The sequence below is a fragment of the Dendropsophus ebraccatus genome, chromosome 3, assembly GCF_027789765.1.
Source record: "Dendropsophus ebraccatus isolate aDenEbr1 chromosome 3, aDenEbr1.pat, whole genome shotgun sequence".
Lineage (NCBI taxonomy): Eukaryota > Metazoa > Chordata > Amphibia > Anura > Hylidae > Dendropsophus > Dendropsophus ebraccatus.
Genome location: NC_091456.1, coordinates 157,214,633 through 157,240,880, shown reverse-complemented (window position 1 = coordinate 157,240,880; position 26,248 = coordinate 157,214,633). Strand labels below are relative to the sequence as shown.

General features: G+C 43.0%; 1 protein-coding gene across 1 annotated transcript in view; it reads right to left on the bottom strand.

Moving 5' to 3' along the window:
* MAN2A1 (mannosidase alpha class 2A member 1) overlaps positions 1-26,248 on the bottom strand; it is a 123,256-nt gene that overhangs the window by 81,058 nt on the left and 15,950 nt on the right. The window contains exons 2-3 of the mRNA XM_069962977.1: positions 19,222-19,482; positions 8,692-8,836 (exon numbers count right to left, since the gene is read on the bottom strand). Of these exons, the coding sequence (XP_069819078.1) occupies positions 8,692-8,836; positions 19,222-19,482 (406 nt within the window). The remainder of the gene's footprint in view (positions 1-8,691; positions 8,837-19,221; positions 19,483-26,248) is intronic.

The window sequence follows — 26,248 nt, the reverse complement described above, 5'->3', positions numbered from 1 at the left end:
GTGTAGTTGGGGGGGGTTGTATACCTGTAGTATATAGTTGAGGGAGGTCCTGTATACCTGCAGTGTACAGTTGGTGAAGGTCCTGTATACCTGTACTGTATAGTTCGGGGGTCCTGTATACCTGTAGTATATAGTTGGTGCTGTATACCTGTAATGTATAGTTGGTGGAGGTCTTGTATACCTGTAGTTTATAGTTTGAGGGTCCTGGATACCTGTAGTGTATAATTGGTGGAGGTCTTGTATACCTATAGTATATAGTTCGGGGTCCTGTATACCTGTAGTGCATAGTTTGAAGGTCCTGTATAACTGTAGTATAGAGTTGGTGGAGGTCCTGTATACCTGTAGTATATAGCTTTGGGGTCCTGTATACCTGTAGTATAGAGTTGGTGAAGGTGCTGTATACCTGTAGTATATAGTTGGTGGAGTTCCTGTATACCTGTAGTGTATAGTTGGTGGGGTCCTGTATACCTGTAGTGTATAGTTGGTGGGGGTCCTGTATACCTGTAGTGTATAGTTTTGGGGTCCTGTATACCTGTAGTGTAAAGTTTGGGGTCCTGTATACCTGTAGTATATAGTTGGTGGAGGTCCCGTCCACCTGTAGTGTATAGTTTTGGGGTCCTGTATACCTGTAGTGTCCTGTATACCTGCAGGGTCGTATTTACCATTAGGCACCCATGGTCTGGTGCGTAGGGTAGCACCTTGCAGAGGGGCAGTACCCTCCCGTTCAGACTTGCCAGAAAATCTTTTCGAGGGGGGTATGGCGGTATTGGTCAGGTCTGGTATAGCGGTGTTATCCAGTCACAGTATGGCGGTATTGGTCAGGTCTGGTATGGCAGTGTTATTTAGTCACAGTGTGTCGGTATTGGTCATGTCTGGTATGGCGGTGTTATCCAGTCACAGTATGGCGATATTGGTCAGGTCTGGTGTGGCAGTGTTCTCCAGTCACAATGTGGCGGTATTGGTCAGGTCTGGTATAGTGGTGTTATCCAGTCACAGTATGGCGGTATTGGTCAGGTGTGGTATGGCAGTGTCTGGCAGTGTTATCCAGTCACAGTATGGCGGTATTGGTCAGGTGTGGTATGACAGTGTTACCCAGTCACAGTATGGTAGTATTGGTCAGGTCTGGTGTGGCGGTGTTATCCAGTCATGGTATGGTGGTATTGGTCAGGTCTGGTATAGCGATGTTATCCAGTCACAGTATGGCGGTATTGGTCAGGTCTGGTATGGCAGTGTTATCCAGTCACAGTATGGCGGTATTGAACAGGTCTGGTGTGGCAGTGTTATCCAGTCACAGTGTGGCGGTATTGGTCAGGTCTGGTATGACAGTGTTATCCAGCACAGTATGGCGGTATTGGTCAGGTCTGGCGTGGCAACGTTACCCAGTCACAGTTTGGTATACCTGTAGTGCCCTGTATATACATGTGGTTCAGGGAAGAAAAAGAGTGCTGCACCTCACACCTATGGCTGATACTAGTGCCCCTAGGCTAAATAAAAAACACATCAGAATTTTGTGTATGAATTGATCAAGCCATACTGCCCCATGTACCTCGTGCCGGTATCTGATACACATGGGCCCCTACACTAAGTCCACACCGTGCCAGTCTGTATATACATGTACTGTATAGATGGAGTAGGGGGTCCTGTATACATGTACTGTATAGATGGAGTAGGGGGTCCTGTATACATGTACTGTATAGATGGAGTAGGGGGTCTACCAGTTATTACTGTGGATGTTGTGAGGCAGCTGCCCTAGCAACCATTGCTCCCTGTGAAAATGAAAGCAGTAATCCTATTGGTTGCTAAGGCTCCAACTGCAGTTTTCTCTGGGCAAAGCTGCAGTTAATTATATCACCTGTGTTTGCAGTGAGGAGTTTTCCCATTCATCTCTATGGGGCGCTCTTTCCCCTCCCCCTCCCCTCCTGTACATCTGGCAGGGACGGGACCTTCGCTAAAACCTTCCCGGGCACCCGATGTATCTGTGTGCCAAATTTGGGGTCAAACGGTTCAGGCGTTTGGAAGTCTATTTGGGACAGACAGACAGACAGACTGACAGACTTTCATTTTTATTATAAAGATAAATCTTTACACTACTGTTTTGGAGGTAATATCATAGCAAATCCTCAAATTTCATCTTTAAAGGATAACTCCGGTGAAAAGCTTTATCCCAGTAACTGTAACACATTACGGAGTTATATAACTTTGTAATATGTTTCAATCACCTATCTGCCGCCCTTCCCTATCTCCCCCCCCCCCCCTCAACCCCCCACCAGGAAGTGAAGTAAACTCATTCTTACCTGATGACTGTTGACCCCAGGCTGCTCTGTGGCAGCCATTTTGTGACAATGACATCGAGAGAGACTGGTCTAAGCCCTTTTAGGCCAGCCTCCCTTTGTCAGATGACTCAGGTTGCTCAGCTCTGATTGGCTGAGCAAACTATAAGCCATCTAAAAGTTCTACAGAGTCAGTTAGAGATCACAGGCGACAAAGTGCATCATGGGAAAGACCAAACCAGGAAGTGGAACTGGAACTTCAGTTCAGTTTTGTTTGTTTTTTTTTTATGAGCGCCGCAACTGTCCTTTAACCCTTTGAGGACCAGGCCCAAAATGACCCAGTGGACCGCGCTAATTTTGATCTTAGTGTTTCCGTTTTTCCCTCCTCCCCTTCTAAGAGCTCTAGCACTCTCAGTTTTCTATCTACAAGCCATGTAAGTGCTTGTTTTTTACAGGAATAGTTGTACTGTGTAATGGCGTCATTCATTTTACCATAACATGTACGATGGAATTCCAAATATATTTATGAAGATATAAATTGGTGAAATCGCAAAAAAGAATGCAATATGGTAACGTTTGGGGGGTTACTGTGTCTACGTAATGCACTATATGGTAAAAGCGACATGATACCATTACTCTATAGGTCAGTCCGAACACAACCATATGCAGGTTACACAGATTCTCTAATGTTATATATTTTTTTTAAATGAAATCCTTTTTTTTGGCAATTAATTATAAATAAAATGGGACTATTGTGACGCTTATAACGGTTTTATTTTTTCACCTACGGGGCTGTATGGGGTGTCATTTTTTCCGCTATGATCTCTAGTTTTTATTAATACCATATTTGTGAAGATCGGACGTTTTGATCACTTTTTATTAATTTTTTTATATATATAATGTAACATAAAATCGGTAATCCACGCACTTTTTTCCCTCTTTTCGTGTACGCCGTTTACCGTTCGCAATGACGCTTGTTATATTTTAATAGATCGGACAATTACGCACGCTACGGTATATTATATGTTTGTCTATTTTTTTATTTTTATATGTTTTATTTATATAATGGGAAAGGGGGGTGATTTAAACTTTTATTGGGGGAGGGGTTTTGGGGTAGTGTAATAGTGTTTTTAACTTTTTTTTTTTTACACATTTGAAGTCCCTTTGGGGGACTTTTACATTCACTACTTGGATTTTTACACTGATGAATGCTATGCCATAGGCATAGCATTGATCAGTGTTATCGGCGCTCTGCTCATTGAGCCTGCCTGTGCAGGCTCAGTGACCAGAGCGCCGATCGGACCGCACGGAGGCAGGTGAGAGACCTCCGGCGGCCCGTTTTACCGATCGGGACCCCAGCAGTCACACTGCGGGGGTCCCGATCGGTAAGTGACAGGGGACTCCCCCTGTCACTTACACTTAAACGCCGCGGTCGCGCCGCGATCGCGGCGTTTAAGGAGTTAATGACACGCGGCAGCGCGATCGCTGCAGCGTGTCATTACCGGTGGGGTCCCGGCTGCTGATTGCAGCCGGCCCCCACCTGCTATGAAGCGCGCTCCGCTCCGGAGCACGCTTCATAGCGGGAGAAACACCCAGGGCGTACAGTTACGCCCTAGGTCGTCTGGGGACAGACTTCCATGGCGTAACTATACGCCCTGGGTCGTCTAAGGGTTAATACCGTTCCATCACCACTTTTATTTATTTATTTTTTTTACAGGCCACTTGTGTTAGATGTTTGACAGGGATTTACAAGCTTTACCTGTGTAACAGCCTAAAGGTGAACAGTACTATATAAGAAATCCTGATACTATGAGGAAAACAATGTGACGACTCCTGTAAAGATACATAAACCTACGTGTTAATGTCCCCTGTAGACATATATCCATACACATTTGACCAGATATTATTAGTATTACTTATCTGCTGTGCTCAAGAAATAATCCTTCTGAAAGGGAATTTTTACGATTTGATTCAATTGCTTCTACTTTAAGACAGAGTATACTGTATATAAATTATACATGCAAATTACTTTGATCACTGTGAGCCGTCGGTGCTGAAATGAATCAGTACTGAACCCAATGGAAATTAATCTCTCTGAAACATTCATGAGAATTAGTCGACTCATAACACAACAAAATAGTGTTCATTTCTTGCTAAAATGAACTGTCTGGAAATATGCAGTAACAATGCCAGCAAAGCATACTATCCCCCGAGCACAGCCAAGGGCCACTACTTCTTATTCTTCTATACAGTAAAGCAAAACATTAACTAAAACTGGTCTCCTCCATAACAATGCAAAAAATGCCATCTTAAAGGGAACCAATCACCTCAAAAACGCATATATAGCTTTTTAAATGTGCTGTTAGAGCACACAGCACACCTTCCATACATGTTTCTATATACTCCCTGCCTCCCCCGTGTAATCCATAAAGTAACTTTATAAAACTGGCGCCCGGTATGCAAATTACCTCAGGTAGTCACCTGGGCGGTGTTTGGCTAGATGGTAGTCACAGTCAGTCCGGGTCCCATGGGTGTTCTTCGGCGGTAATAACGCCCCTCTGGGTGTGATTCAAATCACCCAGTAGCTCCGACGTCACTCGGGAGCGCGCCGTGCACGACGTCTGCACACCTAAGTTTTTACGCCGCGCATGCGTAGTGCGGCCGCTCCAATTCTGGCTGTACTGCGCCTGTGCAGAATAACCTCGAACTCCCGCTCACACTGAGTTCGAGGCTATTCTGCACAGGCGCAGTACAGCCTGAATGGAAGCGGCTGTACTGCGCATGTGCGGCGGCGTAAAAACGTAGGTGCGCAAAGGTCGTGCACGGCGCGCTCCCAAGTGACGTCGGAGCTACTGGGTGATTTGAATCACGCCCAGAGGGGCGTGATTAACGCCAAAGAACGCCCATGGGACCCAGACTGACCGTGACTACCATCTAGCCGAACACCGCCCAGGTGACTACCTGAGGTCATTTGCATACCGGGCGCCAGCTTTATAAAGTTACTTTATGGATTACACGGGGGAGGCAGAGAGTATATAGAAACATGTATGGAAAGTGTGCTGTGTGCTCTAACAGCACATTTAAAAAGCTATATATGCGTTTTTGAGGTGATTGGTTCCCTTTAAGGAAAAGCCAATTTTTTGGTAACAAAAATGTATTCTTAAATTGCTGTAGTAGTTGAAGTAGCAGCTCCCTATTGTAAGATACCAACACCGGCGGTACAGGGGCCGGATCTTAGAATGGGAAGAGGAAGAAGGAGGAGGGAGGAAGGAGGAGGGAGAAGTCAGGAGAAGTCACTCAGCGCCGTCTTTCTGCTGCTCTGCGTCGCACTCATAGTGGAAGTCTCTGGGGCACGTCTCCTCAGACAGACAGAGTGGTCCTCTTCCCGCTCATTCTACTGAACTGTCAGGGTCTGAAAACTCAAACCCTGATAAAAAGTTTATGTATTTCATACACAAAGACAACTACAAATAAGAGATGGGGCCTGTAATACAAGTTATATAGTGGCCAGAAACTATACAAAACCTCAGCTACGTGTGAGTGTATATTAAGAAAAAACCTGCAATGACAAACGTCTTCACATAAGATTCCGGCATCTGTAGGATGATTTACCAAACCTGAACTAGTGCAAAATATTGTACGCACTAAACTGCTCATCACCCTGATGTACTAAGCACTTATGCTGCTATACATATCAATTCTACCTTTTGTTTTTAAAAAGTCACAGAAGTCGGGAAACAATGAACCCTTACCAATCCTGCCAAATGACTAAAAGACCCTAACAGTATACAGTATGCCCATTTTGAAAACTGTAGGTACCATGTTTCCACGGTGTGCCTGTGAATATTGTAATATTCCATATGCAATAAAGGAGTTTTTACAAACCTGTAGTGTACTGGCATTAATGGCCTTTACTATTGCAGTCAATTCAAATATTGATGTAAAAAAAAAAAAAAAAAAACCACCTTTCGGGGCATGTGATGCTTTATTTTAGTACATAAATGTAAATGGTTTCATCACATACCACTAGGCAAGTCCATAATAATGAAAAGTGCCTAGAACTACTGTATAGTCTATATTATATATATATATATATATATATATAATTGAATATTAGCTATCCTTCCCTCTATAACAGTGCCGCTACAGTTTAAAGTATACAATATCACTTTATACAACTTGCTTCTGCAAGCTTTTCTTTATTTTTAATATCATTTACGATTATACATATTCAATCAATACTAAAGTGTCGGTAAGGACACACGTATTGTAATTTTATTTTAATCATCTTCCAGATAATACAAGAGTACATATGAATCAGACCAAATTCTATTTCATGGTTCATAGGCTCAGATATTGCCAGAACAGTAAACCCAGGAAGTTATCTGCATTTCCCTTGTGAGTGCTTTTCTTTATTATTGGGAAAGTAGTAACTAGCGGTTGTGTTTGCAGGATCAGTAATGTCAACCCCAACCTGAAAGAAGCTCAAAGGAATGGGGGAGACAAAAAGATTTCTGCTAGTAACGATATAGATATAGAGGTATATAGAAGAGTGTTGGGTGGGTGGAATAATTACATATTAAATGAGTAAATGCCAGAGCTACCTTTCTTCAAATATCTCTTACCCAACTGTCTTTATTAAAAGGGGTTTTTCCCAATTAGCAGAGTTTTTACCTACCCACGAAATAGGGGCCAACTATCTGATCGTATTGGTCTGGGCACTAAGGACCCCCATTAGAATAAAGCAGCGGATCATGCGCATAGACACTCCATTCTCTATGGGGTCCACATTACAAGCTTAGCCATCTTTATATAGTGTGTCTATGGCCATTATACACCATTATCAGGCCTGACAGGCATTCTTTCGGCCAGTTTGGTAAGGTTACGTGCACACGGAGCAAAAGTGGCGGAATGCCGCCAGCCTTCCGGTCATAATGACAGTCTATGGGAGGCTCGCGTGCCTCCTTTCCCGCACTGAAGAATGAACATGTTCATTCTTCAGCGCACAGAGAGAAGCCATTATGACAGGGAGGCTGGTGGCGCTCCGCCACTTTTGCTCCGTGTGCACGTAGCCTAACTCTGCTAGTCAACAAGACAGATGCAGAAGGCTTCTCGGACACCAATGAGACAGTTAAACCTATTGCACATTTACAAAAGAATTGATCTTTAAATTCTTTGGTTTCACGCACCCATCTCTATGGAAATCCACATCTTGCCTAAGGACAACACGGGTGGGAGGGGTCTAGTTATTTGCAGCAGAACTGTGGTGAAAGATGAGCAGGGGATGATCTTGCCAGAACCTGTGATCTGCACCTCATGGGCTGGGCAATAACCAAGTGATGTTATTTTTTGTTAATTGCTAATCCCAATGTGGGAGCCGTGGAAAGTGGGAATTTAGGCCCAAAGTCATAAAACTGTAAAAAAGCAGCATAGCTCTAGTAATATAAAAGCCGGGCTTGCCATGGACAGGTTACACCAGTTCCTATTTTACAGTTTGATATATATATATGGGCCTGTGTATTTGAAATAAGAGTTGTAGGTATTGGTTTGAAAAATGGAGGAGACAGTGTAAAATAAATTACTTTTTATCCAACATACATCTCAACGTTCTCAATTCAGCTGGTTGACAATGGAATTGGATGATATTGAATGGACCGGACAAATAAGTTCCATAGCTGTTGAAGAGAGTTGAGCAAAGCCATGGTAACTGCGTCCAAAACCAACACAGACAACTCGGCCATGGATCACTTCTGTCATACTAGGGCCACGGGAAAGTGTTCTGCATGGATAAAGTTGCAGGAGACCTCAGATTGGAAAGGACCAGTTTATGCAGACTAAACCATTCAACGTCTGAGCTTTCAGTATAGTTTTTGGATGCAGTAACTGTAATTTTGCCTCTCTCATCATCCAACATCTATCATTTCTGATCTGAGCTTTCAGCTCCTCTCTGAAAACAATCGAGGAGCTGAATTCTAGTATGGCGAATGCATCTTGCATCTCTTCCTCAATCGAACTAGATGGGCTTGGTTGCCTTTTTACTTCTGTGTATGTGCACTTTGCACATACAGTTTCTTTAACAGCAAGTACACCAGCTAAGTCTATGTTCACACTTCAAAAAGGCATTGAAAATAAAACTTTAAAGAGGATCTGTCACCCTCTGTGCCGTGGTGACAGGCTCCCGACCCCCCGCTAGAGCCCCTCAATTACTTGATCGTGCGGGGTCCCGCTTCTTCAGACGGTCCCGGGATGGAGATATCCCCACGGGAGCCCAGCGCGTGTGCCGCTGAGATGAGTTCCAGCGGGGAGATCTCCGTCCCGGGACCAAGTAATTGAGGGGCTCTAGCGGAGGGTCAGGAGCATGTCACCCTGGCACCGGGGGTGACAGGTCCTCTTTAAGGTTGTTACAAACCCCAAGCTTTACCTGGATCATTGTGGGAGTGAGGCACAAGGAAAACCTGAAGAATTTCAGTATCCCAGTCATGCTCATCATAGGTTATGTCAAATCCTTGTTTCCATGCTCCACCATCTGGATTATCAAAGGGAAGAATTTCATATACATCCAGCATCTAAAAAAAGAAATGAACAGAATTATAACAAGTATAGGTATAAATTATCAATGTCTAGATTACATGTAGAAAGTGTATGTGAATAGTGACTATATTTAAGGTCGTACTTTTTTTTTTACTACCCATATACAGCAATGAAAAGAAAGATACAATACACTATGCAATAGTGGGCTTCAATGATGAGTTATAGAAACAGCTACAGAACCATTCTGAATAAGGCAGACCTATTGTATATGCTTGGCAACTAGCGCTCTCAATTTCCATCCACAAGTGGTTATTCTAGGCTGCAGAGTCATGCTACAGAGAAATAACGTACAACGCTCAGCCATCTCCATCTGTACCAAAGTGCTTGAACAGACCGGCAGCACGCACAACCACCGATACATTCACAGGAGGGAAACCGGACATGATGGGTGGACTGACTGTCCTGTAACCTGACCAAGCTGTAGATTTTTGCATGGACAGTCGATTAAAAGGGTTATCCCGCTAGATTAATGTCTTCATATTTTGCTGGGGACCCTAAAGAAAAAACTTACAAAAGCTAAAGCAACAGTAGATGATATAAAGCAGGTTTGCAATTCAGATTATTTAATTTATCATAGGAAACACAGGACTTCCTCCCCCCCCCCCCCCCAAAGAGTCTAAAGACAGGAAGTCCAGTGAATCCCAGGTCATCTGCACTCTCAGAGAGAAGACAGTCATGTGATTGACAGAAACATTGAGTCGTCTCTGCACTGGCCGGGAATTCCTGTATTTAGTCTCTTTTTTTCAACCAGCACAGGTCTAAAAAGCTTCAGGAGGCTGGACCAGGATTTCAGGTAAGTATAGCTTTTACAGCATGACAAAAAAACTAAAAAAAAAAAAAAAATTATTACTCCTCTTCCAGAAGAAAAAATAAATAAAAAACACTTAAATCACTTCAATTGGGGCAATGCCTTCTAGGATGAGGATCATGTTGGTAACTTGATCTACACTAAGCACTTGACTGAACTTTCATGTCAAAACGCTCTTGTGTACAATAGAGCACGGCACGCCAACTGGCATGTGACCCTGTACGGCACCTTAGGGGCACTACGAGGCTTTATTTACAGCTAGATCAAAAGCTTGGAATTTACTGAAATCTTAATGTCTAAACCATTTAACAATAGGTCATCCGTACACAGGTCTATGTGCAGTGACAGTACTGAATTTTAAAATGGCAAAAAATATTTACAGGGAAATTTTCTGCTTAGGTCTATGAATTTGTAGTGAGGTCACTAACAGGATTGGAGAACGGATCTTTTCGACTATTGAACTGCATGTGCCTGCAAGACGCCACCTGCCAGGGCAAACTCCTGCACTCCTGAGTCATTGGATGGAATTTCAAATTTGTCTATGGACTAGATAATCATTCAGGGCACATGGTTACTGCCAGAGAGACAAGTAAAAACTGTGCAACTTAGGGTATATTCACACTGAGTAAAATAGGTAGAATTCCACGTGCCACAGTGTGTCATAGCATCTCTATGGGAGAGCGCGCGCTCCTCCGCTGCCACTTCTTTGAGCGGAGAGCCACGGCAGCAGAAGAGCGTGCACTCTCCCATAGACGGGCTATGACACACTGAGGCAGGCGGCGGCAGAGACCTCTGCTGCGGAATTCCGCCTATTTTAATCAGTATAAACATACCCTTACTCTCACTCGTATTTACATGGGGCTACGGCATATGGTGCACGGCCCAAGCAGCAGCTACGCTAGATACAGTGGTCTTTGCCATCCCGTTGTTCTACTATTACGGGCATCTTTGCTATATCTATAGCGGAGATATTTGTTACCTATTTATCCCAAGGAGATATAGTTCTTTCGTTCTTTATACCTCAGATTTAATACTTATCCTGATCAGTATGGCATTTATTGTTTATCCTTTTTTTCACTTTGTCTTTTTCCAGTACATTGTAAAGGACCTACTGGTCTTACATAGCCTTAGGTTACGCCTGTCCAGGTCTGCACTCAATGAGACCACCAGTCACTGTGCTGACCAGGACAGTAAACCATATAATGATACAAGTGACCTGTGGAAGAATTTGAGACCTGAATAAAAGGCGTCCAAGTTGAAGGGGGGTACCACAAAAAGGAATCAGATATAAAGTCATAACAGCTGCATAGAAGTTTCTAAACTCATGTATAGCATTTACTACCTTTGAAAATGCTAAGTTTAGTAAAGACATAAAAATTCTTCACAGGCCAAGGTCTGTATATGAGCAATAAGCTCAAAAGGTGCAGCCGAAAAACACAAAAACTTCAGCAATCCACTGCAGCAGAAATGGACCCAGCATAAAACCGTCATGTAGCCCATTTAGGGAAAGCGCAGTTTATGAGTCCATTTCGAACAGGTAATAAAAGCCTACTAGTAATTTGCCACCATTGCCTACAAGCAATGCGTGCCATAAGTAACTCCTTACTAGGGGTACTGTGGTCAAACACTCTCCATAAATACTGCTGAGGTGGTAGTTCACCCGCTAGATCACAAGACATATGGTAAGGGCTCTCACATATTATATATAAAGCTGCTCTCGTTGTAGCTTTTAAATCAAAGCTGTAGCACACGGCCGTCTACTTTTTTTTAGTACCAAGATAACACAGAACAGGATAGGAGCTACATGCTCAAGCTAGGCGAAGACACAAAGATACCCAAGCCACAAACGGTTTAGAAATGAAGTGTAGAGGCTTTAGGCGTAGCGTAGATGCCCAGCTGTCCTGTTTCAAAGACGACCTGTGATCAGTCACCTTGTAGCCTATTAGTCTTGCGTTCAAACCAGTTTTGCAATGACTACATTTGTTGGATTGACCTCAGGTCCTTTTTAGTGTGCATTCACACGTACAGGATCCGCAGCAGATTTGATGCTGTGTTCAGTTATTCAGACCAAATCTGCTGTGGATCTGCTGAGGATCCGCACAAGCAAAACCGCTGCGATATGGTACGTGTGAAGCTACCCCTAAAGGGGACCAGTCACCCCAGCTGGTGAAGCCCGTCTGACCCCACGGTGGAACCCCTTATACTGTATCCCCCTTTCGAAGTCCCTGTCCTCGTCCCGCCGCCGCGAAATCCCCATCGGAAGCAATGCGAGCGCTCACCAGAGAGGAGTCAGACGCCAATAGAGAATGACAAAGATTTTTGGGCGGCGGGACGGGGTCCGGGACTTCAAAGAAGGGGTAAGTATAAGGTGCTCGGCGGGGTCGGGTGGGCTTCACCCTGGCAGCCAGGGTGACTGGTCCTCTTTAAAGTGATTATCCAGGATTAGAAAATACACACAAGCCCAATCTACACTTTCTAGATGAAGGCTGCTATGTTTTTCAAATTCTGGATTCGTCCTGCTTGTCATAAGAGCAACTCAGGATTGGAGAAACATGGCTGATGTTGTTAAAGTGTACCTGTTGTTTCAGGAGACTTTTTAGGTTGAGGTGTGCTGTGTGTGTACTTGAGGAGCAGCACTATATCTGCCTATTAACAACCTTCTATATGGTATTTTTCAGCTTGTCTTTTAGCCACTACTCTCACTCTCTTTGTACTCCCCCCTCCTATAGACTTGCAGCTTGCTCAGGGATCTGATCCAAATTGTACCCAGTAAACAATAGGCGTTGCTTAGCAGATTATGAGAGTGGATGACTTATGCTAGATAACACAAGCAGAAAGCTTTTTTGTCTGATAAGACGTAAAAAACATTTCTTTACATTTTCTTGAACTATTGATCTGTGCCCATTTAACAGCTAAAGACTTTGCTGGACTGGACACTATAAATTTGCTAAAAGATAGCTGGTGTCCGATACTGCAGTTCAGCTCAATGGAGATGAATGGGGTGAGCTGCAATACCACAGATAATCTACACGGGGCGATATAGAGGAGCAAACAAGCGCTGTTACCGTTCGTTTGTTCCTTGTTCCCCGCTCGCTGCCGGTGCTATTACATGCGACGGCAGCAAGCAGGTAAGTGCAGGGAAGGCTGCAGGGAGGTGCGGGCGGCTGCCTGGGTGAAGGCTAGATCGTCCGAGCAGCCCATAGGAGATAGCAGCGGTCTGCTGCTGCTCCTATTCCACGGAACGACGGCAGCAGATCGCTGCTATCACAGTCGTTTGTCTTTCAACATGTTAAAAGACAAAACGACAGCAATCATCAGCCGACATTGTTCATGTCGGCTGATCGTTGCCTTCTATTACACGTGACTATTATTGAATGAATACGTCCAATAATCGTTCCTTGTAATAGGGCCTTGAGTGTGACAGTTTTACTTACATAATAATACGTTCTAAAATCGACTGTACCAAGCACATCACTTTAACATTTTTACATCAATAAACTGGTGGTGACGGGCGTGCCAATGCCGCAGTCGATTTTTTTGAACCGCGGCCAGGTCCCTGCATGGTGTTGGCTTATTGGCCCAGTGGGCCCGCCTGAAATGCTTCAGGCCTAGCCGGTGACCAGGAATAGACCGGCCCTGTGCACGGGAACAGGGCCCCAGTTCACAAGGAAAAGCACGGCACCGGCATCCCCATCGGCACCAGTCTATTTATGGTACATTCGCTTTAAGCTTAGCAAAGTGTTGCATAGCAATACCTTTACTAATGTGAAGTTCCAAGTTATAACTCCATTTTTATGTGCCCAGCTCTCTGCTTCCCCGTCTCTGCACTGCCTCCTGACCCTACACTACACTGCCTCCACCTCACTGCAAAGGGGTGGTCAACGAATTCAAAGGAGGAGCAGGGAAAGGAGAGGAGAATATGGGCATTCGCAGCTCATTTCATGAAAGGAGAAATGCGTCCAAGACCGTTACAGCGGTCACTAATGGGCCGGTGCCGCCGCTATATTTCATCTCCCCCCACCGTGAATCCACAATGGGGGAGATGAAATAAGTAAAATGAGACCCCAGACCAGCCCCCCTAGTGCCCCAATCACTATCCCCCCTCCCCGCGGCGGCCATCAGATCCAAAATGGTTGCCACCATCACTGTGAACAGAGTATATCTGTTCACAGTGATCTCTTAGTAAAAATGAATGAAAACCCCATGCTCTCCGCCACCGGAGAGCATGGGGCAGTCATCGGGACCCCCCCTGTGGGGTCCCGGTACAAGCGATCAGCGGTATATACTATATACCGCTGATCGCTTGTGCCATGTGCTCCAGGCACTTTTTATCCCCTGTCACCATGAATGATTGGTGACAGGGGATAAAAAGTGATGTCCCCCCACCCCCCCTGTCCCCCAGTCACCCCCCCCCCCCCCTATCCCTTATACATTACCTGATCCTGGAGCTCCTTCCTCTTCTGCGTCCTGGCTGGTTATGAAGTGCGCATGCGCTCCACAACCAGCCAGCTCTGAAAATTTAAAGTGACAGAGTCCAATTTGGTCTCTGTCACTGAACTATGATTACTGTGATAGAAAATATCAAAGTAATCATAGTAATACAGTGAAAATGAATGTGTAAAGTACAAAAAGTGACAAACATACAAAAAAAATAAAACACACACTTTATTATAGTAATAATTGCAGTTTACTCCCAAATTGCCCGTAACCACCGCACGTTGCCCGTAACCACCCCAGGTTGTCCGTAATCACGTCAGATTGCACGTAACCCCCCAGATTATCCATAACCACCGCATGTTGCCCGTAACCACCGCACGTTGCCAGTGACCCCCTCCAGATTGTCTGTAATCACCCCATATTGCCTGTAACCACCCCAAATTACATGTACCCACCCCAGATTACCTATAAGCACTTCAGTCTATCCGTAACAATTCTAAATTGTCTGTAACCCCCCCCAGGTTGCCCGTAACCATCCCAGGTTGCCCGTAATCATGCCAGATTACATGTAACCCCCCCAGATTACACGCAACCACTGCAGGTTGCCTCTGACCACCGCACGTCGCCTCTGACCACCCCAAATTGCCAGTGACCCCCTCCAGATTGCCCGTAACCACGCCAGATTACAGGTACCCACCTCAGATTACCTATTAGCACTTCAGTTTATCCGTAACCACAGCAGGTTGCCCGTAACCACTGCAGGTTGCCCGTAACCACGGCAGGTTGCCCGTAACCACGGCAGGTTGCCCGTAACCACGGCAGGTTGCCCGTAACCACGGCAGGTTGCCCGTAACCACGGCAGGTTGCCCGTAACCACGGCAGGTTGCCCGTAACTACCCCACATTACCTGTAATCTAATTTTTTTATTTTATTTTAGTAACTGCGCTATTCTAATAACTATTACTAGCTGCGGTTTTGCTCCAGCAAATTGGCGCTCCTACCCTTCTGAGCCCTGCTGCGTGCCCATACAGTGGTTTATGCCCACATATGGGGTACCGTTGTACTCAGGAGAGCCTGCGTTACAGATTTTGGGGTACATTTTTTCTCCTGTTCCTTGTGAAATTTAGAAATTTCAAACTAAACCAACATATTATTGGAAAAATACTTTCCTCTAATACCTGTGGGGCCAAAATGCTCATCCTACCCCAAGATGAATTCTTTGAGGGGTGTACTTTCCAAAATGGGGTGACTTTTGGGGGGGGGGGGGGGTTCTATTCTGTAGACACTACAGGGGCGCTGCAAACGCACCTGGTGCTCAGAAACTTCAGAAAAATCTGCACGGAAAATGTGTGCCCATACAGTGGTTTATGCCCACATATGGGGTTCCGTTCTACTCAGGAGAACCTGCGTTACAGATTTTGGGGTGAATTTTCTCTCCTGTTCCTCGTGAAATTGAGAAATTTCAAACTAAAGGAACATATTATTGGAAAAATTTGAGTTTTTCATTTTTACTGTCTACTTTTGAATACTTTCCTCTAATACCTGTGGGGTCAAAATGCTCACCACACACCAAGATGTATTCTTTGAGGGGTGCACTTTCCAAAATGGGGTGACTTATGGCGAGATTTTACTCCGCTGGCACTACAGGGGCACTGCAAACGCACCTGGCACTCAGAAACTTCTTCAGCAAAATCTGCATTGAAAAAGCTAATTGGCGCTCCTTTCCTTCTGAGCCCGGCTGTGTGCCCATACAGTGGTTTATACCGACATATGAGGTACCTTTTTACTCAGGAGAACCTGTGTTACAAATTTTGGGGTACTTTTTTTCTCTTGTTCCTCGTGAAATTGAGAAATTTCAAACTAAAGGAACATATTATTGGAAAAATTCGAGTTTTTCATTTTTACTGTCTACTTTTGAATACTTTCCTCTAATACCTGTGGGGTCAAAATGCTCATCCTACCCCAAGATGAATTCTTTGAGGGGTGCACTTTCCAAAATGGGGTGACTTATGGGGGTTTTTCTCTCTGCTGACACTACAGGGGCTCTGCAAATGCACCTGGCGCTCGGAAACTTTTTCAGCAAAATCTGCAATTGGAAAGCTAACTGGCGCTCCCTTCCTTCTGAGCCCTGCTGTGTGCCCATACAGTGGTTTATGCCCACATATAGGGTACCGTAGTACTCAAGAGAACCTGCGTTACAAAATTTGGGGTGCTTTTTCTCTCATGTTCCTTTTGAAAATGAGTAACTTTAATCTAAACGTATATATTATTGGAAAATTTTAATTTTTCATTTTTTTAAGGCCTAATTGTGAATACTTTCCTCCAGCCCCTGTAGGGTTAAAATGCTCATTATACCCCAAGATTAATTCTTTAAGGTGTCTAGTTTCCAAAATGGGGTCACTTATCGGGGTTTCCAGTATACAAACCTCCTAAGTCAACTTAAAAAAAGAACTGGTCCCTAAAAAAAATCAGTTTTGGAAACGTTCACGAAAATGTAGTAATTTGCTGATAAATTTCTAAGCCCCGTAACACCCTAAAAAAGTAAAATATGTTTATGAAATGAAGCCAGAATAAAGAGGACATATCGGTAATGTGACTTAGTAACTAATTTATGTGATACGACTTTCTTTTTTTAGAAGCAGAGAATTTCAAAGTTCATAAAATGCTAATTTTTTCAATTTTTCATGATATTTTGATGTTTTTCACAAAAAACACACAAAGTAGTGACCAAATTTTGCCACTAATATAAAGTGCCATATGTGACGAAAAAACAATCTCAGAATCGCTAGCATACGTTAAAGCATCACTGAGCTATAAGAGCATATAGTGAGACAGGTCAGATTTTGAAAAAGGAGCCTGGTCTTTTAGGTGCAAATAGGCTTGGTCTTGAAGGGGTTAATAGGTAGAGGAAGGATAACAAAAATGCTGCAGACCAGCACACCCTAACAATAGGGAAGAACCGATTACATAGGACACGTATTATTATGAGTGTTTATCTGTGGGGTTTTTGCATACATAAAAATAGTCATAATATTGGTGCCTGTATTTGTAGTGTGCACTTTGACTGGTAGATTGTGAAACTCTTCTGTGTAAGCATGGCTATTATTATATTATTATACACATACATGGTTAACCTGAAACCACCACAAGAAAGACATAAAAGCTCTAAAGCCACCAATAAATAAAGAGAAAAAAAAGACAGTCATCACAAGCCAAGATCGCTTTCCAATCCATTAAGACAAGATGTCACCAGGTACAAGCAGTCTAGATAAGTATAAGAACAAAGGGGGCTTTGAAAGAAAATAATTACATGAGGACCCAAGGCCTTAGCACAGGAAAAACGGATATCAAATTGTAAGCAAACTTGAATCCCGGCCAGACAGAAGGGGTATATTATGATCATCCATCTCAGGGTACGTCTATGCAATCCATCTGCACATTACACACAATGCGATCACAAACAGCCTGAATTCTTTCATGAACTTTTTTAACCCCACAGCCATTGAGAAATATAAGTAAAGCACAAGAACGTTACAGAAAACAGGGAATGAGGATTGATATTTATTGTCTGGGCATTTTCTAATGGAAACACCAATACTATGTATTCAATACTCTACAACAATGTAGTGATTCTCCGTAGAAATGGAGAGTTATTGCTATGTTAGCAGCACAGTGGCATAATACCTGGCACTGCCGCCTAGCTGTAATGGGCCATGGTTAGGCTTCCAACACCTGCACAGACATGGTTTGCCTTCGCTGTGCTCTCCATTATCCTGCCGCATTCAGAACGCATGCCTAGATGAAATGTCTCTTGCAAAAGTAGATTGCGGGTTCTATATGGGATGGGTACCAGTTATAAAAAAGAAACAAAAAAACAAACAAACAAAAAACACAAGCAGCGTTGTGAATCAGGTCTCGCAGTAACGCTGCCTCTAGGATATCCCTGGCGGCTTTTAAGATTACGAGGGAATATAAAATGGTCACAGTTGCTTCTTTTACTGTTGCAGATCTGGGCTGCTGTAAACCAGTAACCGAACACCTGGTATTATACGGCTGTGTGCAATACACTGACAGAATAGTGAACTGTATAAATGGCAGCCCGGCAACCACAGGGAATTAGAAATTCATTACATGTCGTCATTTCAAACGTTCTGTGGTTAAACAGTTTAGAGTTTAAAAAAAAAAAAAAAAAAAGAAAAAAAAAAAAACACACACACAACACAAACTGTGTTGCAAAGCATATACCAACTCGCAGAGATTCCCCCTACCCGAAGCAAAGGGAGGAACAAGTAGTAGCCAAAAGTTTGGGTTTGCATACACAATCAAATACACAGTCTGTATTTGAACCCCGTTGTTTGGAAAAAGTGTATGCAGGCAAAGGACTGCCTGGAAAACATGGATACAGCCATAGGCATAGAAGGTGGATGCAGCCGAAAGACTGCACAGAAAAAAAGGATACAGCCATAAGCTGGTTTCCAGCCAGTTCTCAGGCTGCATCCACCTTGACCAGGCAGCAGGAGTAAAATGCTGACCTTTCAGGCTTGTGTGAACCCAAACTTACAGTAAATTTAGCCTGATTGCTCCGCTGTTGAATTCTGCTGCCTGGAAAAGACAGATACACCTCTAGGAGATGACTCGCACCCTGGACTTTTCCAGGCAGTAGGCCAATCAGGCTTAGGGTCCTATTACACGGCCGATGGGGGCCTGATAATAACTGTAAACGAGCACCGATCTGCTAGATCAGAGCTCGTTTACTGGGCCTATTACACGGCCCGACAATCATTTAACAATTGTTAAATGCTACACAGGCTGATTATCTTCTGAAGAACCATAATCACTCATGTAAGATAGGCTTTATTCACACCATTCACACAATAAATGCCATATAGCAAGACAATCCCATTAAATTGAGCAGGCATAACACAAATATAGTACTAAAGTATTTTTGCATCTACATTAGAACTGAAGTTGGTCCTAGTCCTGGCCTTGGCATGGGTGGGATGACCTGTGGTCAGACATTAGTTATAAAAAGCATGAAGCATGAAAACAAACCAGGAAATGAAGACCGTGTGAAGCCATGATAACCCGTTTTCCACCCCAGTTGGAGACACTCACCTGGACATCCGATTTTTGGCTACCACTCGCAGAGGCAAACTGACAATCCTCCTTATTAATTGGAAGCAATGCAGGCGCAGAGGGCAATAGCGGAGAAAATGATCCACGACTAAAGTTTATGGCTTCTGGGTTCTTCTGCCCATCTTTTACAGACTCACTAAGGTTGATTACAGAGTCTCTTATATTGGAAATTATCTCATTGTTTTCAGCTAGTAGCCGCTCCAAATGATCAATCTTCTCTTGTAGTATGGAGAGCTGACCCTGAAAACAATAGAAAATGAAAGGTTTCTTACGTCACAATTTGTTACAGTTCATATACAGACATAATCTACATAGAAAGTGGAGGAACTCTGGAAATACACTGCACCTCTTCCCTTGCCCTGAAGCAGAGTTACTTATAGCCTGTAGTATTGCTGTGCAGACCTGTATACACATTTTTACTGGATATTTTTTTTTCTTTATCCAATAATTAAGGCTATGTTCAAACAAGGACCTATTTTTAAAAAGAACGGACATTCTTTTCATACTGCAATGAAATGCATTGAATTCAATGGAACAACTAAGCTGCAAAACGAGGACAAGAGTAGTGCCGTTTCTGGAGGAAAGACATGATTTCAGAGTCTGGATAGCCACATTAAACGGGTATTCTGCTCAAACACAAAGTTTCATATATTGCTGCCCATGGGGAGACTAACAATTCCTTCCATACTTGTTATTATCTATTCAGTCTCCTTCCCTCAGTTCTGAGCTGCTGCTTTCTGCTGAATACACAAGAAATTGAGCTTTTCTCTTTGTCTCCCCCTCTTGATATAAACAAGTACATTTCTGCAATGCTTGGAGGATTAATCACAATGAGTTCATCAGCAATTGACCTTCGATTAACGCTCCTAGTATTACAAAGAAGCTACAAAGTTGCAGGTAAAGTCTACCAGCGACTTGTTTACATTAGCCATCTGGGAAGGAAGGGAGGGAGGGAGAGAAAAATTTTTGAGTCTTCAGCAGAAGCAGCAGCTCAGAAGTGGGGGAAGGAGACTGAATAGATAATAACAAGTATGGAATGAATTGTCAGTCTCACCATGGGGAGCAACATATGAAAAAATACTTAGTAATTAAAGTGGAATACCCCTTTAATTACTAACTTAACTAAATGCAAGGCAATTCCCCAAAAACTGAATACTACATGGCAGTCATTTAGCGGAGCCCGGTGAGTAGCCAAATGCATTGTACATTGGTAAAAGTAGAACATAAGATTATTTACATGGGGAGCAGTGCCCCTTTAAGAGAAGAGCTGCTGCAGGAACAGATACATACAGATTAATATAAAATAACCACTTAAAATAAAGCAATTTCAGGACAAAATGTTTTGTTATTTGATCAGAAACTTTTATTGCTCGCTGGAGAGATAACATAAGACATTTGTCGGTAACTACAGGAACAAAATAAAATTAAGCCTGACGTCATGAACGTAGCAATCCTGTTTGATACAGCTCCAGAAATCATCAACCGTGGCAAGGGTAACATCTCCTTGCTACTGGCTGTCTGCCTTTATAACATATAGAAAGCTTACGCTGAGATCAATAGTTACATGACATTTCAGGAAAAAAGCCAGCAGCATTGTCTTCAATACAACGTATAGTCACTAGGGCCAGATTTACCTATAGGCAAAGACGCTCTTGGGGAAAGCAAAGCTAAAAGGAAAAAAATTACATATATAATATAGAAAGACTCCAAAGTAGCAGCAAGGTGAAGGCTGCAGAGGGGGCGAGATGCAGCCCAAAGTTCTACATGGCTTTAATAGGAGAAGTCCCATGAGAGAAGAAAAAAAAACAAAAAAAACACACACACACCAGGAAGACTGGATGTACGGGAACATAATAAAGTATACTTACCTATCCTCATGTCCCGCAGTGCTGCTCCCAGGTCTCGCTGACACCCGGCAGGCTCCTGCAGCTCCTCCAGCTGCAACATCACATACCCGGCTGATCGACAGCCCGCTCAGCCAATCAGAGATTGGGGTGGGACACCGCTGCAGTTATTTAAATTACAGCTGTCAACGAGACTCAGGAGCAGCGCAACAGAGGCACGGGGAAAGGTAGGTATGCTTATTATACTGTTTGTTATGTTCCTGCACCCCGCCTTTCTGCCCTTTTTTTTATGGTCAAGGACCTTCTCTTTTAAGACATAGCTTATCGTCACTTGGACCAGGCCTTGTTTCCAATAGTTCTCTTAGATGACAGTAAGAGGAAAAGTTTTAGAAAACTTTGTGAGGTGGACTTCCAGTTATGCAGTTCAAAATATCTCCTGCTAGAAGATTAAGAGGGGAATTCGCACGTTCTGTGAAACATGGAAGCTATGGACGGGTGAGCGGTGGCTGTCCAGGCATGATAGGAGTTGTAGTTTTGCAACAGCTGGAGAGCCAAGGTTCCCTAACCCTGCTGTAAACCATGACTAATAGGTTCAGACACAATGGGCACTTTCTGCATACAAGTCATCCCATACAGCTAAGCACATGTCTGACTTGTCGCTGTGTTTTCTCTATAGATGAACCTACTCTAGAATATGCCAACAATGCAAACAGGAACGAAAATGAACAGCAGCAGAATTCCTAGGAGAAGGTTACAGAAACAAAAAACACCACTAAGCTATTGGTTACAGAGGTTACAATGTGTATTGCTGGGGTTTATTCTTGGCTTCTCTAGTACTGAAGTCTTGGCAGTATGTGCAGGCTTGTCGGAGCCAGGAGGCAGCATAATACAAGGTTCAGCTTTTCCTCAGAGTCATCTGTAAGCTATCCATTTCTTATAAGCTTCTGTCCTGCTATTATCCCTTACTCCATATAAAAAGCAAGAGATTCTTCATAAATAGAAAGGATTAAAACTCAATGTTTCAATAAAATGGTAACACCAAAGGGTCGCTGACCAAAAAAATTCTTTTACATCACCTGGTGGCAGAAAGTGGTAAAAATTCGTAATTTACTTCTATTAAAAAAAAAAAAAAAAAAAAAAAAAAAAAAAAAATCTAAAATCTTCTAGTACTTACCAGCTGCTGGAGAGCAGGAGAGGTTTCCTATGGGGATTTGCTGCTGCTCTGGACAGTTCCTGTCACGGACAGAGGTGGCAGCACAGAGCACTAAGTTGGACTAGAAAGAATACACCACTTCCTGCACGGCATACATCAGCTGATAAGTACTAGAAGACTGGATATATGTTTAATAGAGGTAAATGACAAATCTCTAGCACTCTCTGCCACCAGTTGATTTGAAAGAACATAATGTTTGATGAATAACCCCTTCAAATAGTCAGTGGACTCCCAAACAACTTTTTTTTTTTTTTTTCAATTATATTTTTTTTTACTTAAAGAGGCATGCTTTAATCGCCTATTATATTAAAGGGGTTGTCAAGCGAAAATATTTTTCTCTTTTAAGTTAACTGGTTTCAGAAAGTTATATAGATTTGTAATCTACTTCTATTTAAAGGGAACCTGTCACCCCCCGTGCCGGGGTGACAGGCTCCCGACCCCCGCTACAGCCCCCTATACTCACCTGATCCCGCTTCTGCATCCGGTCGGGTCACGGAGATCTCAGCCGCTGCAGCCCGGCGCGCGTGCTGAGAGATAAGTCCAACGCTCAGAGAATGACGGAGAGTCCAGCGCTCTGTCATTCTCTATGAGCGTTGGACTCATCCCTCAGCGCGCGCGCCGGGCTGCAGCGGCTGAGATCTCCGTGACCCGACGGGATCAGGTGAGTATAGGGGGCTGTAGCGGGGGGTCGGGAGCCTGTCACCCGGCACGGAGGGTGACAGGTTCCCTTTAAAAAATCTCCAGTTTTCCCATACTAAGCAGCTGCTGTAGGTCCTGCAGGAAATGTTTTCTTTCCAGTCTGACACAGTGCTCTTTACTGCCACCTCTGAAACCAGTTAATTTAATAGAAAAATATTTTCACTGGAGTACCCCCTTAAGTAGTTATTTAACTATGGATTTTGTATTTAGGTTGTGGGAAAAATGGTTTACTCTTTTAAATTTTCTCCTTTAGCCTTCCCACTCATTCTACTGAACAGACAGGGGCTAAACACCCAGATCCAAAAGGATAAAGACTGTTTGACACGTTTCTTGGATGGGTTAGGGTCCATTTACACAGAAAGATTATCAGACAGATTATCTGCCAAAGATCTGAAGCCAAAGCCAGGAATGGATTTGAATACAGGAGAAATCTCAGGCTTCCCTTTATGACCTGATCTCTGTTCATAGTCTGTTTCTGGCTTTGGCTTCAAATCTTTGGCAGATAATTATTCTGTGTAAATGGACCCTTACATGTTTATCAGTGATTTATTAGTAACCTTTGGCACACTACTTGTGCACTGCGTTAGGATCACAGCATAATAGGCATAGCAGCAGCTGGTATACTAAATGTTATGTTATATTTTATTCCTAAGAGGGACAAATTACAACGCTTACGTAACCTGTGTCATACAGTGATCGTCATGTGCACTACAACAGAGAAACTGGATCCAGAAAACACCTAACTACTACTAGGGTAGTAGAACAGGCCAAAGTTAAAATCTTATGCAATGTGTGAAGAGACTAGCGTAGACAACTTTTTAAAAAAGTTGCCCACCCATAAACTCTGTTTCAAAGTGACTCGGTGCCCTCTTACCCAAAAAAAACCTGGTACCTTTGTGTAGCCAATAATAAAGTGCTTTGCACTTTTAAGTGAAGGTGGAGTCAAAGAGGCGGGGCCTAGGGCTGCAATGCCTCTCTGTGCCTCTTCTCCACCTCTGTGCATTTCATCAATTCTTCTGCATTGGATGAGGTCTCCTTTTGCATATTGGAGATGTACAGAGGAGGGAATAGGCACAGAAAGGTATTGCAGCCATAAGCCCCACCTCAGACACCACAATCACCGGGACAGTATTTTTTTTTTTTCCGGGAAATAATGTGACCAGTAAGTATTTTTACAACAGTAATGCATTCATTTTATTATCAGCTACACAAGGGTACCAGGAGTTTGTGCGTGTGAGTTATAAGGGTGCACAGATTCACTTTAACACATTTTAGGCAAACAATACATCTGAATTACGGTTGTAGATCTTTGATGGTGTCAGCTCGGGTCATCAAACCCATGGTTGGGTACATATCTGCAGTGATAATACGGAGACCTGTGCACATATTACAATCATCGTCATATTAGTGACCGGGAACCAGAAAAATTCTGCTATGCTGTATTCTTTAAGTGACATTACCCATATTATATTTACAGTTTTATACACTACAATAGACTGCACTGGAATAGCGATTATATATCCCTTATTATACTGTAGTCCAGACCTCTCCTCCGTATGATTCTCACTGTACTTATTACTATGCGGCACTGCACACACTCCAACCCTCTACATAGGAGGCAGCGGTAGATCAGGAGGCCTCCCCTTACCGAGATACAGAGAGAAAGCATCTGGATGCAGTTTATGTATGCATTAGTAAGCGGTGATACTGGATTCCTGGCACACGTGAAATTACTGTCTGTATCCAAGTAAAATTCAGCTGGCATGCAGCGGCACAGAGAACAGCATGAAGCAAAAGCTTAAAGTTTTAATGGATATACACTGAAGAATATTACACGCCATTTCATGCACGTTTCTCTGCTAAGGTCTAAAACAAATAGAGCAGGTAGCAGAAACAGAGCTGGTACAGCCCAGCCGCCCCATGGGCACCGCCAGGAAAACACCACCATCCTTAAGGTTTCTAAATGTCCTATGAGAAAGAATTAAGATAATTTTATTCATGTCTTACGGTTCAGCGGTCGTGTTAACATTCATCAAGTAAAGAACAATGAAAAAGCAATGCTGGACAAATCCCAGGAGTCAGGTAACCACTGTGATGGCTCTTAAAGGGATTGTATCATCAGAAAATCACCTATAGCTTAAAATATTTTTTTATGTTCAGCATATTTTTAAGACTTTTTGATGCCCCCCCCCTAATTTTCCATTTTACTACTGTATATTTTAATATGATTTTGAAGGGGAGGGGGTGTAATGTATTTTAAAATGATCTTCAGATCTTGTCATTTTTATTCTGACAACTAAACTGAGACTTCCTGCCCTGTCTGATGGAGGAGACTGCTGAAAAGTGATCTGTACTGCATACATAACAGAGAAAGGTGACATCAGTATATAGAAAAGATAAGAGTAGCTCAGCCTCCTCCTCCCCTTAGATGATCTTTACAGAGGTTACAGGTCCAATGTAGAGGTCACTGTACAGGGAGGGGGAGGTGTAACTGCTCTGATTTACTTATCTATATATTTGTGTCACCTTTCACTGTAATCCTGAGGAAGACATTGCTGGAAAAAGATCTGCACAGAACAGAAATCAGCAGCTTATTAGGCATAGTAGCCAGAAAGAAAACTGCAAGATGTTCCGGTTACTTTATCATATAGACAGTAAAATGGAAAGTAAAAACCACCTAAAATTCTTTTTTTTAATAAAATATTAACTTTTTTTTAGTAATACAGTCATTTAACCCCTTATGGACCGGGCCAATTTCCATTTTTGAGCCTTCATTTTTTCCTCCTTGTGCTATAAAGGCCACGGCAGTTGCATTTTTTCACCTAGAGACCCACATGAACCCTTATTTTTTGCGCCACTAATTGTACTTTGCAATGACAGGCTGAATTTTTGCATAAAGTACACTGCGAAACCAGGAAAAATTTAATGTGTGGTGAAAAAAAAAAAAAAAAAACACGCAATTTTTCTTTATTTCGGAAGGTTTCGTGTTTATGCTGTTTGCCCTAAGGTAAAACTGACTTGTTATACATGTTCCTCAAGTAAGTACGATTAAAACGATATGTAACTTGTGTAACTTATTTTATTTGATGGCATTTGGAAAATTAAAACCTTTTTAAAAAAATAAATGGTTCTTTAAAATCGCTCTATTACCATGCTTAATAGTGCTTCTATCCTTTGGTCTATGGGGCTGTTTGAGGTGTCATTTTTGGGATGCCTGCTCTGATCTCTCATTGAGATCTATGCAGTATAT